General features: G+C 41.1%; 1 protein-coding gene across 2 annotated transcripts; it reads right to left on the reverse strand.

Annotated features, from left to right (window-relative positions):
* Positions 1–220: 220 nt before the first annotated feature.
* On the reverse strand, positions 221–13642 carry ZNF571 (zinc finger protein 571). Of its 2 annotated transcripts, XM_082606899.1 has the most exons (5): positions 13315–13642; positions 10154–10242; positions 8298–8424; positions 7928–8023; positions 221–2219 (listed from the first exon to the last, which is right to left on the reverse strand). In XM_082606899.1, exons 2-5 carry the CDS (start codon positions 10160–10162, stop codon positions 526–528), a joined length of 1926 nt encoding a protein of 641 aa, XP_082463025.1. In that variant the 5' UTR covers positions 10163–10242; positions 13315–13642; the 3' UTR covers positions 221–525. The 2 variants fall into 2 exon arrangements, with proteins under 2 accessions (XP_082463025.1, XP_082463026.1); XM_082606900.1 differs by lacking the exons at positions 7928–8023; positions 8298–8424; positions 10154–10242; positions 13315–13642 and adding an exon at positions 7783–7841.
* Between the last annotated feature and the right edge of the window lie 1287 nt (positions 13643–14929).

A 14929-nucleotide genomic window follows, 5' to 3' on the forward strand; every position in this document is an offset into this window, starting at 1 on the left:
TAATAGAATGTTTACATCTTTCTACGGTACTTATAAAATATTCCTACCATTTGACTTCTCTAATAGCATTGATAATGATGATGATAATAATAATGATAATAACACTGAGTATCAGATATCAGATACTGTCCAAAGGGAGTTACATGTGTTTAATCACTTACAATTTGATCATTATTATACCATTATAGTATTTTACACATAAATAAATGGAGGCACAGAGAAGTTACTTAACCTATCCAATTTCACAGTTAGGAAATATTAAAATAGAGATGGTGCTCAATAAAGGATATAATTCAGCATTACTTTCCAGGGTTATAGAGATTTTAAAAAATGTTTAATGGGTTCCAGAAGTCATTTATTTCTGCATTCATGAAGTTAATATAAGCTTTCTAAAAATGAGTTGATTTTGAACACAATCAAAAGGATGTCCTATTTCATTACATACATAATATGAGTTCTCTAATATTCCAGAGCTGCTGAAGATGGGTGAAGGCTTTCTTATATTAAATCATATATAAAGCTTTCTCAATTATGAAGCCTCATATGTTGAGTAAGTTGTGAATGACGTCTAAAGTCTTTACCACACTGTATGCATGCATAGGGTTGCTCACCAGTATGGATCCTTTGATGTAGAGTAAGTTCTGAGCCACGACTGAAGGCCTTCCCATATTCCTTACATTCATAGGGTTTCTCACCATTATGAGTTCTTAGATGTTCAGTAAGGTGTGAGCCACAAATAAAGGGCTTCCCACATTGCTTACATTCATAGGGTTTTTCATCTCTATGAATTCTCTGGTGTTCACTAAGTTGTGAGCCATAAATAAAAGCTTTGTCACATTCCTTACATTTGTAGGGTTTTTCACCTGTATGAATTCTCTGATGATATGTAAGTTGTGTGTTACGAAAAAAGGTCTTCCCACATTCCTTACATTCATAATGCTTCTCACCATGAATTTTCTCATGTTGCATAAGATATGCACCACAAATAAAGGTCTTTCCACATTCCTTACATTCAAAGGGTTTCTCACCTGTATGAATTCTCTGATGCTCACTAAGTTGTTTGCCACAAATAAAGGCCTTTCCACATTCCTTACATTTGTAAGGTTTCTCACCTGTATGAATTCTCTGATGTTGAGTAAGATTAGAATTAGAAATAAAGGCTTTCCCACATTCTTTGCATATATAGGGTCTCTCACCTGTATGAACTCTCAGATGATAAGTAAGTTGTGAGCCACGAGAAAAGGCCTTTCCACATTCTTTACATTCATAGGGTTTCTCACCTGTGTGAATTCTCTGATGTTCATTAAGTTGGGAGGCACATAAAAAGGCCTTCCCACATTCTTTACATCTGTAAGGCTTTTCACCAGTATGAACTCTTTGATGATAAGTAAGGTGTGAACCAAGAATAAAAGCCTTTCCACATTCCTTACACTCATAGGGTTTCTCACCACTATGAATTCTCTGATGGTAAGTAAGCTGAGAGCCAAGAATAAAGGCCTTCCCACATTCCTTACATTCATAAGGTTTTTCACCACTATGAATTCTCTGATGGAGTGTATATTGTGAACAATAACTAAAGGCTTTTCCACATTTCTTACATTCATATGGTTTCTCTCCTGTATGAACTCTCTGATGTTCAGTGAGTTGCGAACCACGAATAAAGGCCTTCCCACATGCTTTACATTGATAAGGTTTTTCATTAGTGTGAATTTTCTGATGTTGAATCAGATCAGAACTACGACCAAAGGCCTTTCCACATTCCATACACTCATAAGGTTTCTCACCATTCTGAATCCTCTGATGTTGAATATAGTTTGGCTTTTTGCTGAATATCTTCCTACATTTCTTAACGTCAGAGTGTTTCTCTTTATTATGACTTTTCTCATGTTGAATAAGGCATGACAAGTAGCTGAAAGCTTGTTTACATTCCTTACATTTGTACAATTTTTCCTTGGTAGGATTTATCTGATGAAGAATAGGGGACATGGAATGGCTTTGAGTGGCCTCTTCTTTACAGGTAATTTTCATGCGCATGTATGGTCTTTCCTGACTTCTCTGTTGATCCTCAAACTTGCCTTTGCACTCTGTATTTTCTCCAAGATCATTGCACTCAAGGTTATGGCTGATAGGTTTCCTCATATTCTCCCATTGCAGTGATTCCATTTCATAAGTTCCCTTTTCTGGACATGACTTTTTGGTCTCACAGCTGTATTCCAAGTCTGTAAAATAACAAGAAAGCAAATTCCTGCTGTTTTTGTTTGTAAGAAAAAATGAACTGTCTAAGGTAAAAATGGTAGATAAAATGATAATTCTCATAGGAACAGAATGGCTTAAACATTGCTAAAAGTTTTGTGCAATTTTAAAAAAGGCACAAGGAGAGAACATAGAATGAGGGGAATTTATAGGGGAAAATTAATTAAGAAAACAGATTAAGTCAGTGGTTCTCAAACTTTGGAGTGGATTAGAATCACCAAGGAAGCTTATAAAATTACAACAAAACACCCCTGGAAATAAACAAACAAATGCCTGGGTGGATAGCCAATCTATCAACAAATCCTATTAGCTCTCCCGTCAAAATTTATCAAATATCTGACCACATCCACTACAACCACATTAGGCCAAGCCACCCATCTCTCACTATAATAGCCTCTTATCAAATTCTTATGCATTTTAGACTCCCTCACATGCTGTTCCATCTGCCAGGAATAATCTCTGCAAGGCCAGTTCCTTTTCGTCTAAAACATACTAACTTAAATGCCAGCTGCTCAGAAAGACTATCACTGAAAACTCTAATTGGGCCCATGCCATGTCTTTATTCTCTATATCTGCACCTTCTTCTTCATTCTTGTTTCAATCTTTGCAATTCTAGAATTACATTTTCTTTATTTATGTTGATCCTCCTATTCCTCAAGCTTCACAAGCATAGGAAAAATATGCCTCTTTATAGCTATTCCCCAGAACATAGAAAGCAAACACAGTGTTTTCTTTTCCCTTCATGTATTTTTTCAGGTCCTTCTTTCCAGTACCTTCTACTCAAGGCCAAATGTTCTCATATTTTCCAGAAAAGCATAAGGTTCTATAATGTTCTAGAAATATTGACAACTTTATACACTAAAGAAACTTTTATGTTATTCTGAACAAAGTTGGGAGATGGATGTAATTTTCAAATGTAGAAGAACACTATCCACTGTGACTGGAGCCCCAGGCACACTCTGGCAACACTGTATATAGGCTGTAGAGTGTAACAGAGGATGGTAGTGGGAAAGAAAATAAACATATATCGGTAAATTCAACTTCAAATGGTCTTTTAGAAATAAGAGTCAGAAATCTGGGAAAACGTGCTTTTGCTAAAAAGTACAATGAAACTGTAAACTGTAAAATACAATGAAACTGTAAACTGTAAAGTACAATGAAACTGCAAACTGTAAACAAAAACCCCCACATGGCTCAATTTAACACCAACTCGTCAGCAAAATGTACTGGGATGAGAGTATCTGGCTTCTACTTTCTGTCAGAGAAGCACAATATGGTTTACAAGACAGTAGGAAAGAAACCAACTGGAATATGGTGATTAACGGAACAGTGTAAGGGACCAGATAAATCCAATTTAGATTCCAAACTGCTCTCCATGTTATAGTAACATGATAATAAAAATGGGAAGAAATATAAATCTAATGATTCTGGGGTGGGAAGCACTGTGAGACCACACAGGGTAAGGTGCTAAATGGCAACCTAGTGGGATAAAGAAAGTAAAGATAAGAATACCCAAGTCTTAAAACCTTGCTGAGGGTGAGGAATATGTATGAAATGTACTAAAATAAGTAGTTCTTTTTATTGTCATTAAATCAATGCAAGAATAACTGGGAAAACGGCAAAAGGGGCGATGACTGAAGACAACAAAATGGAGTCTGAAAAGCAGAAGGCATATTGAAAGGCCCCTTTGACTCTTACCCCCTTGAGTCCTACTGAGTCTATCTCCTAAATAGCTCTTGAATCTGCTTCCTTATCCCCAACACCACTGCCAACACTCCGAGGATGCCCAAAGCAACTCTCATTTGAGCCACGACAATAACCTACTCAGTAACGTCATGAGACCCTTCCTTCTAATTTCCATCTGGCAGTCAGAGTAATATATTAAATGTGTAAATCACATTATGTCACTGTCCTATATAAGATCCTTCATAAGCTTGCAAATGCTTTGGGGATAAAATTCAAACTTGTTAGTAGCATCTTTCAAACTGCTTTTGACTGCAACCTTACAATAAGAAATGCATGTTACATTATTATGCATGTTATATTGTGAGTACACATGCACAAACATAAACAAGACAAATAGGTCATGAAATTTTCCTTTTTACATGTGATGCATTCTGATATTTTATTTTATTTTCTCTTCTGTGTTATTTTATTTATGAAACAAAACCAAACCAAAAAATAAAAACAAATGCTGCTCACATTCAATAAAGATGCTAAAAAACAAACAAACAAAAAAACAAATGCTGCTCACAGCCTACCAGGTCATTTCATAACCCCTAGAAGGTGCTGCCTGGCCTGGCTTCTGCCAGCTTCTCCAAACTCACACCTGGTACCTCTCCCTTACTAGGCTCCAACTACAAGGGTCTTCTTTGAATATCTCATATACACCGGGCTCTATCCTCTTATAGCCTTTAGTACATTGTTCCCTTTGCTAGGAATGCTCTTCCCTATACCCTCAGCCTCCCTACTGGCTTTCCATCCTTTCAGGGCTCATCTGAAATCTTACAGACCTTTGCAATTCCTGAAAAGCCTTCCCCAAACCCAGACTTCGAGCAACACTGCACCTACAATTCTTTCTTCTATTAAGACAACCACTCCACTCACTGCAGCCTAAAAGAAAGGCCCCCATAGCTTTTGGTGCTGGTAAGACCTCCACATCCTGCTATTAAGGCTGGTTTCTCCTGGGAGGTCTTGATTTCCATAAACTCTTAGTGTGACAGTCCCATCACTCTTAGTTTGTAACAGAAATAAGCACCCACCTTCCCCAAAGAGACCACTCAGGACCAATCCTGTAATGCTTGACATCTCTGGGTATCCAATTACCTCTGAAAAGCTCTGGCTTCCTGGGTCCTTGGTCATCACTAGGACTCTCATCCCAATCCAGGTCTGGACATCCTCTTTTATGACCCAATGTTCTATTGCATGCTAACCAACAGACCTTCTGGAACTCACAGTGTACTTTCCAGAAGTACTCTAACCTCAGCCTCCCTTCTGATTATTCTCTTCATCTTCTTGCTCTGATTGAAACCTTGAGCACACTGCTTCCCCTGAAACACTGTTTTCCTTCACTTCTTTCCACCTACCCTCTCCCACAGTAGATATAATAGACCTTGTTGTTACCAATAATCACAACACCTCTAAAAGTTCAGTTTTGAGCAATCATCTTTTTGACCACTACCACCCATATTTCATTTACTCTTATACCATCTCTCTATTATTTATCTCCATCTTAAAGACTCTCCTTTGAAATCAAAACAAAACAACCTCTCGGGCCTCCCTGGTGGCGCAGTGGTTGAGAGTCCGCCTGCCGATGCAGGGGATACGGGTTCGTGCCCCGGTCTGGGAGGATCCCATATGCCACGGAGCGGCTGGGCCCATGAGCCATGGCCGCTGGGCCTGCGCATCCGGAGCCTGTGCTCCGCAACGGGAGAGGCCACAACAGTGAGAGGCCCGCATACCGCAAAAAAAAAAAAAAAAAGAAAAAAAAACAACCTCTCCTTTGATTCTTTGGTTCATTTTGCAGCTCCTATCCATTTACTGTACTCCTTCCTGGCAAAACTTCTCAAAAGAGTTGTCTGTACTTCCTGTCTATACTTTTTATTCCCCTTTACTCCCACCCTCATAACTAACATTTTGCTGTATTTACTTCCAGGTTTTTTCCCTGAACTTTTATGTAGTTACATATACAAACTTGAATCAAACTTCTTTTTCCTCATTATTATATCATACTTCTTTTTCCTCACTATTATAATACTGTTATTTAAAACTTCTAAAGCATTTAAAAACTCTGTTTGTACCTTTGAGAGCTCCTCAAATGGGCCTTCCACACTGCCTGGTGAGTTAACTCACTATCCCACTGTAGTTTTTACTGTTGACTTTTTTCTTCTTCATTCTCTTTTTAATCCTCTAAAATCAGGTTTTTGCTCCTCTCATTTCCAAACCTACTTTGTCAGGGTCACCAATATCCTTCATCTTGCCAAATCCAATAGTCAATTCTTAGCCTTCATCTTACTTGAGCTCTTAGCAGTATCTTTCACAGTTAACCACTCTCTCCTTGTGTTTGTCATGGCTTCCAGTACACTGAATTCCCAATTACTTCCTAGATCACAGGTTAATCAGGAAGCTCCTGAATTTCCTTTGCTGGATCATTTTCCTCTTCCCAACTAAATGTTGCAATGCCCCATGGTTTAGCCCTTGGACTTTATTTACCTTGCTTTCCATCTAAACCAATCCCTCCATAATCTCATCTCGTCCCATCATACAGAGATTAATCCTATATTTATCTCTTCAGTCCTGACTACCCTCCTGCAGACTTTCAAATGTGTGTCTAACTTCTCTATGGAGATATCTAATGGGCATCTCAAATGCGTAACTCTTGACTTCCATCTGCAGGCTTCCAAACGCTGATGCCTCTTTCTATTTCCAATCCTCAGCAAGTCCTATTAATCCTACCATCAAAATACAACCAGAATATAACCCATTCTCATCACCACATATTAAACCCCATTCCAAGCCACTATTATCTTTAATATAGACTCTTGAACCAGTCCTCTAACTGGTCTTTTGCTTCCATTCTTACCAGCACCAAAAGCTATGGGGGCCTTTCTACAGCTATGTGTCTTCCTACACATAGCACCCAGAGTGATCTTTAAACAATAATCCCCTACTCATCTGCACAAAAGTCTCCAAGGGCTCCCTATTATACCTAGGATAAAGCCTCACTCCTTGAAATAGCCTACAAGGCCTCATATGATCTGATCTCTGCCTATTTCTCTGACCTCATCTCTAATTTCCACTTTCACTCACTCTGTTCTAGCCACACTGACCTTCCTGCTGATCCTCAAATAAAGGAAGCTCAGCCTCTCCTCAGGGCCTTGGCACTTCTGTTCTCTCTGCCTGAACACACACTTGCCTTATTTTTACACAGCTAACTTCTTTCCGGTCTCAGTTCAAACGTTACCTCCTCTGAGAGATCATCCCTGTCCATCCTAATCTAAGAACACAGTAAGCTCTCAACAAACGTTTGCTGGTTGGAGATATCTAGCTAAATAAAAAAGAACAACTGGGAAAAAACTCAATCAAGAAATAGAAAAAAGGATTGTCTTGGAAGAAACCAAAGGTAGTTTCCTCATTAAAGCAAAAGGGGGGGGGCGGACATCCATGGTGGCACAGTGGTTAAGAATCAGCCTGCCAATGTAGGGTACACGGGTTCGAGCCCTGGTCCAGGAAGATCCCACATGCCGCAGAGCAACTAAGCCAGGACGCCACAACTACAGAAGCCTGGGCGCCTAGAGCACGTGCTCTGCAACAAGAGAAGCCACAATGAGAAGCCTGCACACCACAATGAAGAGTAGCCCCCGCTCACCGCAACTAGAGAAAGCCCGCGTGCAGCAACGAACACCCAACATAGCCAAAAGTGATAAATAAATAACTTAATTTTTTTAAAAGGGTGGGGTGAATGTAGGAGGAAGAGCGGTAAATAGGAGTTGGAAAGGAAGTTCCTTTGGGAACTCATGTTGATATCACCTTCCTGCTCTCCCTAGGTCTCAGGTCTTCTTTCCACAGGCCTTTGAAGGGAGCTTCACACAAACATCGCAAAGTGTTGTCACTTCATAAAGCAGCTGTATTATTATCAGCAATAGCTGATCCTGTGTGGCCAGCTCTTATTCACCTGAGCTCCATCTTGTCATGGCTCTCACCACCATCCAGGGCTCCTTCCCTCGCTCCAATAAGGAAAACACATCTGGCTTAGGGATTGAACATCCAGCTTAAAAGAAAAGAAATGAGACATGGTCATGGGATGAAGAGTCCCAGATTCAAATCCAGTCCATTGGTCATCAAAGAAGAGAAACTGACAGGAAGTGATGGAGGAAGATGTGAAGGTCTGAAGGGTGAGAAATAAAAAGGTACACAGTGGGGCTGTCTACTTCTACTTTTAAAAAACTCAAACCTTTCCTTAGGGAATAGAAATCAGAAATTCACAATGAAGGAGGCAGAAAGTATGGGAGACAAATTCTGAAAACTGTGTAAAATGATCTTACCCAGTGAGATCAGGTGGCTGTAGTTCTCCACCATGACCTCCCTGTACAAATCGCGCTGAATGGGGTCAAGGCATTCCCATTCCTCCTGAGAGAAGTTGATGGCCACATCCCTGAAGGTTACCAACCACTGAAACAACAAATCCATTTATTATTTGTGAAATATGGTGATGATTTTGAGGTGAAATGAGATAAGAAGGAGGAGGGCATTGAAGGAAGGGGGTGATATAATAAATAATATGCCATGGCTGAACACCTGTAACATTGAAGGAAATTGGGTGCCTGAACTGTAGTGTCAACATGATCCTTGATCACTGCTATTGCCACAGACAAAACTTCCTACATATACTAGGACAATTCCATTATCCAGAAAGGTCTGGGAATACAAAAGGCCAGATGATTGCAGTTTCCCAATTAAATGAAATATTGTATGCAATCACACAGCACTTTAAGCTTTCTAATTCTCAATAAATAATAAATAAATTCTCAACTAATGGGTTCTTTCTGAAATTACCTTCTCTCTTTAAAGAAAAGGGTAAATGAAATTGATGAAATCTTTCCAAACAATTTTTTAACAAATCTCTGGACTGGAACATAGAATTTGGATATAACTTCGAATCTTTTTGAAGATTCAAGTTCATTAAGTCACTATATTATGTCACCAAATATAATGGACATACAGTATTTTCATTTTATGGATGTAATGATCTGCTTATTTGGGAGTATTTAAAACAAATTCTTTAATGTCTTTAGCTCTAGGAATCTAAAATTCTCAAAAGATTATACATCTGGCAGATTTTATTTGCTCCTACTTTCTGTGTTCCTAGGCTACAGCAGGCTGATGGATGCCAGTCTAGGTGCACACAGGCATCACTCTGACACATTCTGGCCAACTCCAAGGTAAGCCTTGCCTCTCATTGGTTTCTTGGCAAGAGGGATGTGGTAGGTAGACTAATGACCCCGCAAAGATGTCCATGTCTTAACCCCTGGAACCTGTGAGTATGTTACCTTACATGGCAAATGGGACTTTGTAGATGTGATTAAATTAAGAATCTTGGGGACATTATCCTGGATTTTCTGACTGGGCCCAATGGGATCACAAGGGTCCTTTAAGTGACAGAGGGAGGCAGAAGAATCAAAGAAGGAGATGTGATAATGAAAGCAGAGATCAGAATGATATGATTGCTGGCTCTGAAAATGGAGGGGACCCTTGAGCCAAGGAACGTGAGCAGCCTCTAGCAGCTGGAAATGCAAGAAAATAGATTTTCCTCTGGAACCTCCAGAAGGAACACAGACCTACCAACACCTTGATTTTAGCCCCTATAGGACTGATTTCAGATTCCAACCTCCAGAAGTATGACAGTAAGTTTGTGTTTTAGTCACGAAGTTTGTAGTAATTTGTTACAGTAGCAACATGAAACTGTACAAGAGGCAAGATCTCTTTCTTCTCAGGACTCAGTTCCCCAACCAATTTCAAAGGCCTCACAAAAAAATCTCACCACACACTGAGATTGGGAACAACCAGTAGAAATGCTGTCACTTCCAAGTGGAAAACCTAGGTCTGTAGAGATCAAAGTCTGTCATGTGTCTCATTTAACTACCTCACTAAACCACTGTGCTAATACTACTCTTAAGGGGAGTTATTTCTGCTTCCTCAGGGCTCCTGGCAGAATACCATCTGGTGCAGGGAAAAACATTTAGAGAAGAATGAAGCTCTTTGCTACGATCACTCACTGGAATGGGAGAAATTTGGGAGCAGTTCCTTTACAGGACTAAGCAAGGCAGAAAATATATCTGGTGTTCATATAACCCAACAAAATGATTGCACTTCAGGGAGGAAAGAAGAAACAGCAACTCACGTGAGGCATGGTTTTGAGAACTGTCAGAACTGATCAACTTTCTGGGCTCCTCTCCTGGAGATGTGCAGAGTCCTAAGAGGAGAGCAGGGCTGGAGAAGGAAAACAAAGCCATGAGAACAAGCTTGCCTCAGAGCCCACAAAATGAGCACCTTGGAACTACCTTTATTTCCCCTCTTTGAGGGAAGTTTGGGAAAATCTCAGCCCTCTTACAAATCCAGTAGAATCCAGATAGAGCAGAGGGAATTCAGGCCAGACTTTTCCTTAATCCCCATGATGCTGAACAGGACCCCAGAGGGTGCCAGTTTCCATGGGCATCTTACATCTGTAGGATAGGGGAGTACCCAGGGAGCCCTGGGGAGCAGCGCTTCCCCAGGGCCCACATGCTAAATGAGATGCTTCGCTCCCATGCTTAAAGGCTCAGGCCCACAAGACTGCTCCTGACTTCAGAAGCCAATCGCAAATCCCACGCCACTGTACTTCTGACCAACCAGCTATAAATTGTGGGCTCCTACAATCCCCTCCTAAGGTTCTATACTTTGCTAGGATGGCTCACAGAACTTAGGAAAACACTTCACTTATGTTTACCAATTAATTATAATGGTTACAATTTAGGAGCAGCCAAATGGAAAAGATGCATAGGGCAAGGTATGGCGGAGGGGGAGCTTGGAGTTTCCAATGCTCTCTTTGGGATTGCCACCTTCAAAGCACCTCAAGGTGTTCACTAATCCAGAAGCTCATCAAATCTAGTTCGAGAGTTTTTATAGGGCTTAACCTCCAGTCCCACCCTCCCCTTTCCTGGAGGTCAGGTCAGTGGGTGGGTTGGAAAGTTCCAACCCTCTAATCATTTGGTCTTTCTGGTGATTAGCTCCATCCTGAAGCTATCTAGGGGTCACACTCCAAGCCACCTCATTAGCATAAATTCGGGTGTGATCAAAAGGGGTTCATTATGAATAACAAAACACACTCCTATCACTCAGAAATTTGCTAAGTTAGGAAAACCACATAGTCGATGAAGAAAAGTTCTTATTTGTAGAACTCCAGCTAAGAAATGCAGAAGGAATTGAGAGAATTAGTTTTAAAAATCACTATATGTAACACTTAATAAAATAATAGATCTCAGCATCAATCATAAATGGATGTTATAACCTCTACGTCAGTGTTTCTTACCTTTTTTTTTCATTATTAGTTCCCCCAAAGCCTTTTAAGACAACTTTTCTCTTGATACCACTTACCTATGAAATTTTAATACCACAGATATACTGTATATGTGTTTATGTACTGTGTCCACAAACCATTATAATATTTACTAAGAGTTTTGTCCCCCTCCCTGCCAAGAACCAAGTTTCACCCCCGTGGGGGCAATACCCCTCCTTCTGCCATTGAGAATGCATGCTTTAGGTGAAAGAGGAAGAGGGCATTTTATAAAGGAAGAATTAAGTGGACAGCACTTGAACACCAATCAACATGGCATCACCAGAAGTGGGACACCAGACTTTAAAAAACCTCAGGATGTGATGTCACAGGAAGTACACAACATAACCTATGAATTATTTTTGCCTGAAAATGTGATTTAGGCAAAATATGATCTGAATCTGATCAAGGCTCTAGATCTAACTACCCCTTAACAGAAATATGTAGCATAGGGGAACTAATTATATGACACCACAAGGAAGAAATTAGCCAGAAGGAGAATGCACAATATTCTGTAAACAAATAACCTAGTTTTTCTACAAATCAATGGCAACAATTAAAGTAAAAACAGAAAATAGAGAAAACTGTTATGGATTAAAGAAACTTAAGAGATTTGACAGGGACTTCCCTGGCGGTCCAGTGATTAACACTCCACACTTCCAGTGCAGGGGGCCCAGGGTTTGATCCCTGGTTGGGGAACTAAGATCCCACATGCTGGTCGTCCAGAATTAAAAAAAAAAAAAATTAATAAGAAAAGAGATTTGACAACCAAATGTAATGTGTGGACCTATCTGAATCATGATTTGAACAAACCAATTGTAAAAAAATCTATCTTCCAAAGAATTGGGGAAGTTTGAATATATCCTGGGTATATGATATTATGGAATGACTTAGTTTTTCAAGTTGAGATAGTATCATGGTTATTATTTTAAAATATGTCCTTTTGGTTACATAAGCATACATGTGATTAAAATAACACTTTGAGATACTAAAGGAAAAAGGGGGATGGATAGGTATAAGGATCTTTGCAAATGTGTTAAATTACGGCTGAGCGTTGGACACACTGGGATCGTATTATTTTCTACCCTGCTTGAAAATTTCCGTACAAAGTTAAAACAAAAGTCCACATTTCCTCCAGAAAGTATAGTTATCTTTCATCAAAAATCTTAGACCAGAAAGGGCTGATTTGTCATCAGGTGGAAAAGGAGAGGTGCAGGTGTGGTTGGTGAGTAGAGTAGTAGACTGGTGAGGCCATCCCTGGAGCGCCATGATTCACAGGGATAGCAATGCCGAAGGACAGTCACTGGTTTCTCCTAAGGTTTCTCCTTAGGAAGATGTTGCAGGAGGTAGCAGCATCTTGAAAAGAAGAAACTCGAGAGAAGAAAGAAAATGGCAACATATTTTAGAAGAGACTTTTAGCTGTGCAATATTTTTTTCCTTTCCTCTGTATGCTTCTGTTGGAAAAAGTAGAACAGAGAAAAAAGAATCAAAGGATATCAAGCCTTTCCCAGAGCCGACCAAACAGTTTAGGACCAATTCCCACAACAACTTCAGGCTGAGAGAGGGATCAGTTTTTCCCCATAGGGCTCTCAAAGTAGAATGGGGCATCCTGTTAGGGTGGTCTTCTGCCTTCCTGGGGCATAAACTCTCATTGTAGGGGCATCTTCAGAATAGCCTCGTTCTCTGTAAAGTGAAGGAACTGCGGCACCTGGAACCGCGCGATTCTTAACTGGCGAGACTCTGTCCCTGTCTCACGGCGGGAGAGTACACAGTCACTAAAGGGGCACAGCAGCCAAGTGCGTCAGAAGGCGGCAGGTGAGCCCGTCACGCGGCCACAAAAGCGCGCGCACACTCACACACCCAGCACTGTGGAACGTTCATGATAACATCTCCCTGCTCCCGTTGGCCGGGAACCAAAGTCACAGCGCCGCTTTTGCCGGCGGAGAGCGACGCCAAGTGCACACTCATACCTGCGGCGCAGAGGACCACAGCTGATAGCACCACGCCTCCGCCGCTAGGAACCGAAGTGACGGGGCCGACGACCAGCGAAGAAGGGCACAGCCACTCCGCACTGGCAAGGCCGACTTCCGTAAGGAATTAACCTGAGTGCTACGAAGTTGGAGATATGTAGTCCAGAGCCAGGATCGTCTCGATTCCTGTCAGCACCGAGCCCCAGCCGGCACACCGGTATTCCCAGCACCTTACAGGAACTTCCTTCTGGATGCTCCAACCCAAAGGCAGCGTGCGGGTCCCAGCGAGGTAGTGCACTCACCTACCGCTGCAGACTGGATCCTTAAACCAAGGAGTAACGGAGTAAGTGTACGAAATGGCGCAGGGACGCGGTGGCCTCCGGGAAATGTAGTCTTAAACATGAACCCGGCCCGATCCAACAGATTCCAGAGGCAGTTGGCCACGTCCTGTGGTCCGGAATCGGGCGCGCCTCGGGGCTCCCTTGCTTGAACCCGGGAACTCACGCTGCTGCGGTGTGAGCCGAACTATTTCATTTTACTCAAGTGACTTCCCAGAGGTTCTAGAAAATCCCAAAGAGGTTACCAGAGCTTGAGTCTTGCAGTGATGCCTTCAGAAAAATGTAGTCCAGGGCTGAAAAACCTGCAGAAGTCTAGGAAGCAGGGTCCAGATTTCTTAGAGCTCTGGCCCGGACGAGGTGACGGTGACTACCGGGTTGCTGCTCAAAGGGGTTCAGGGGTGTGATGCTTACTTCATGGTCTTGTGTGTGTGTGTGTGTGTGTGTGTGTGTGTGCGCGCGCGCGCGCGCGCGCGCCCGCGCAAGGGCAAGTGTTCTCTACAGGGAAAGGGAAGACTGTGGGGTGCGTGATGTGTGTCAGATTGTGCTTGAGACTGTGAGGAATGTTAGTGGATAGGTATGTGATCCATTCGGGATTGTGTTAAATGTCTGGGGATGGTTGTAACTATAGCTTTCAGGATGATGTATGGGATTAATCAGACAGTCTATGATTAAGTATTTTATAACTTGTAAGAAAATGCTTTTTCTTTGCATGGTTGTGAATTTAGAATAGATTCCATGGAATTATAGAAATGTTAAGTGAAAGATACGTTGAGAGTTCACCTGTAGTAGTGAATGTGGGAAAAGAAATGTGTGAGCATAGTATTGTGAGAGTGGGTATGATTGTCTCATGATGCAGCTCTGTATAATAGTGGTATCTTTAAGCTTCAGTTTCCTCACCTGTAAAATGAGGTTAACATTCGTGTAACATTTGGAGCAGTGCTGTCCAATAGATGTTTCTGCAGAACTGGATTCCATGTCCGATGTCTGTGCTGTCCAATACCATAGCCCTGGCCACATTTAGCTATTGAGCACCTGAAATGAGACTAGTTTGACAGAGGAACTAAATTTTTTATTTTGTTTAATTTTAATAAATTTATATTTAAATAGCTATATGTGGCTAGCTAAATTTGACAGCCCAGTCTGAAGTATCAATTTGCCTTCAAGATTTGGAGGGGAGAAACTTAAGTAATTTCATCTAGCAAATAATTTGAAAAATGAGTTTACATTGAAATGAAGAGAGATGAAAAATGCAAATTCAGCTTTAGTCTTTATTTGGG

Source organism: Mesoplodon mirus (assembly GCF_964341445.2).
Source record: "Mesoplodon mirus genome assembly, chromosome: 19".
Taxonomy (NCBI): Eukaryota; Metazoa; Chordata; class Mammalia; order Artiodactyla; family Ziphiidae; genus Mesoplodon; species Mesoplodon mirus.

Coding starts and splice junctions, on each gene's coding strand:
- ZNF571 (XM_082606899.1), bottom strand. Junction 8,024..8,297: donor CAGCCACCTGATCTCACTGG/GTAAGATCATTT, acceptor TTTTCTTTTAAG/CTGGATGTTCAATCCCTAAG. Junction 2,220..7,927: donor CATGACAAGATGGAGCTCAG/GTGAATAAGAGC, acceptor GTTATTTTACAG/ACTTGGAATACAGCTGTGAG.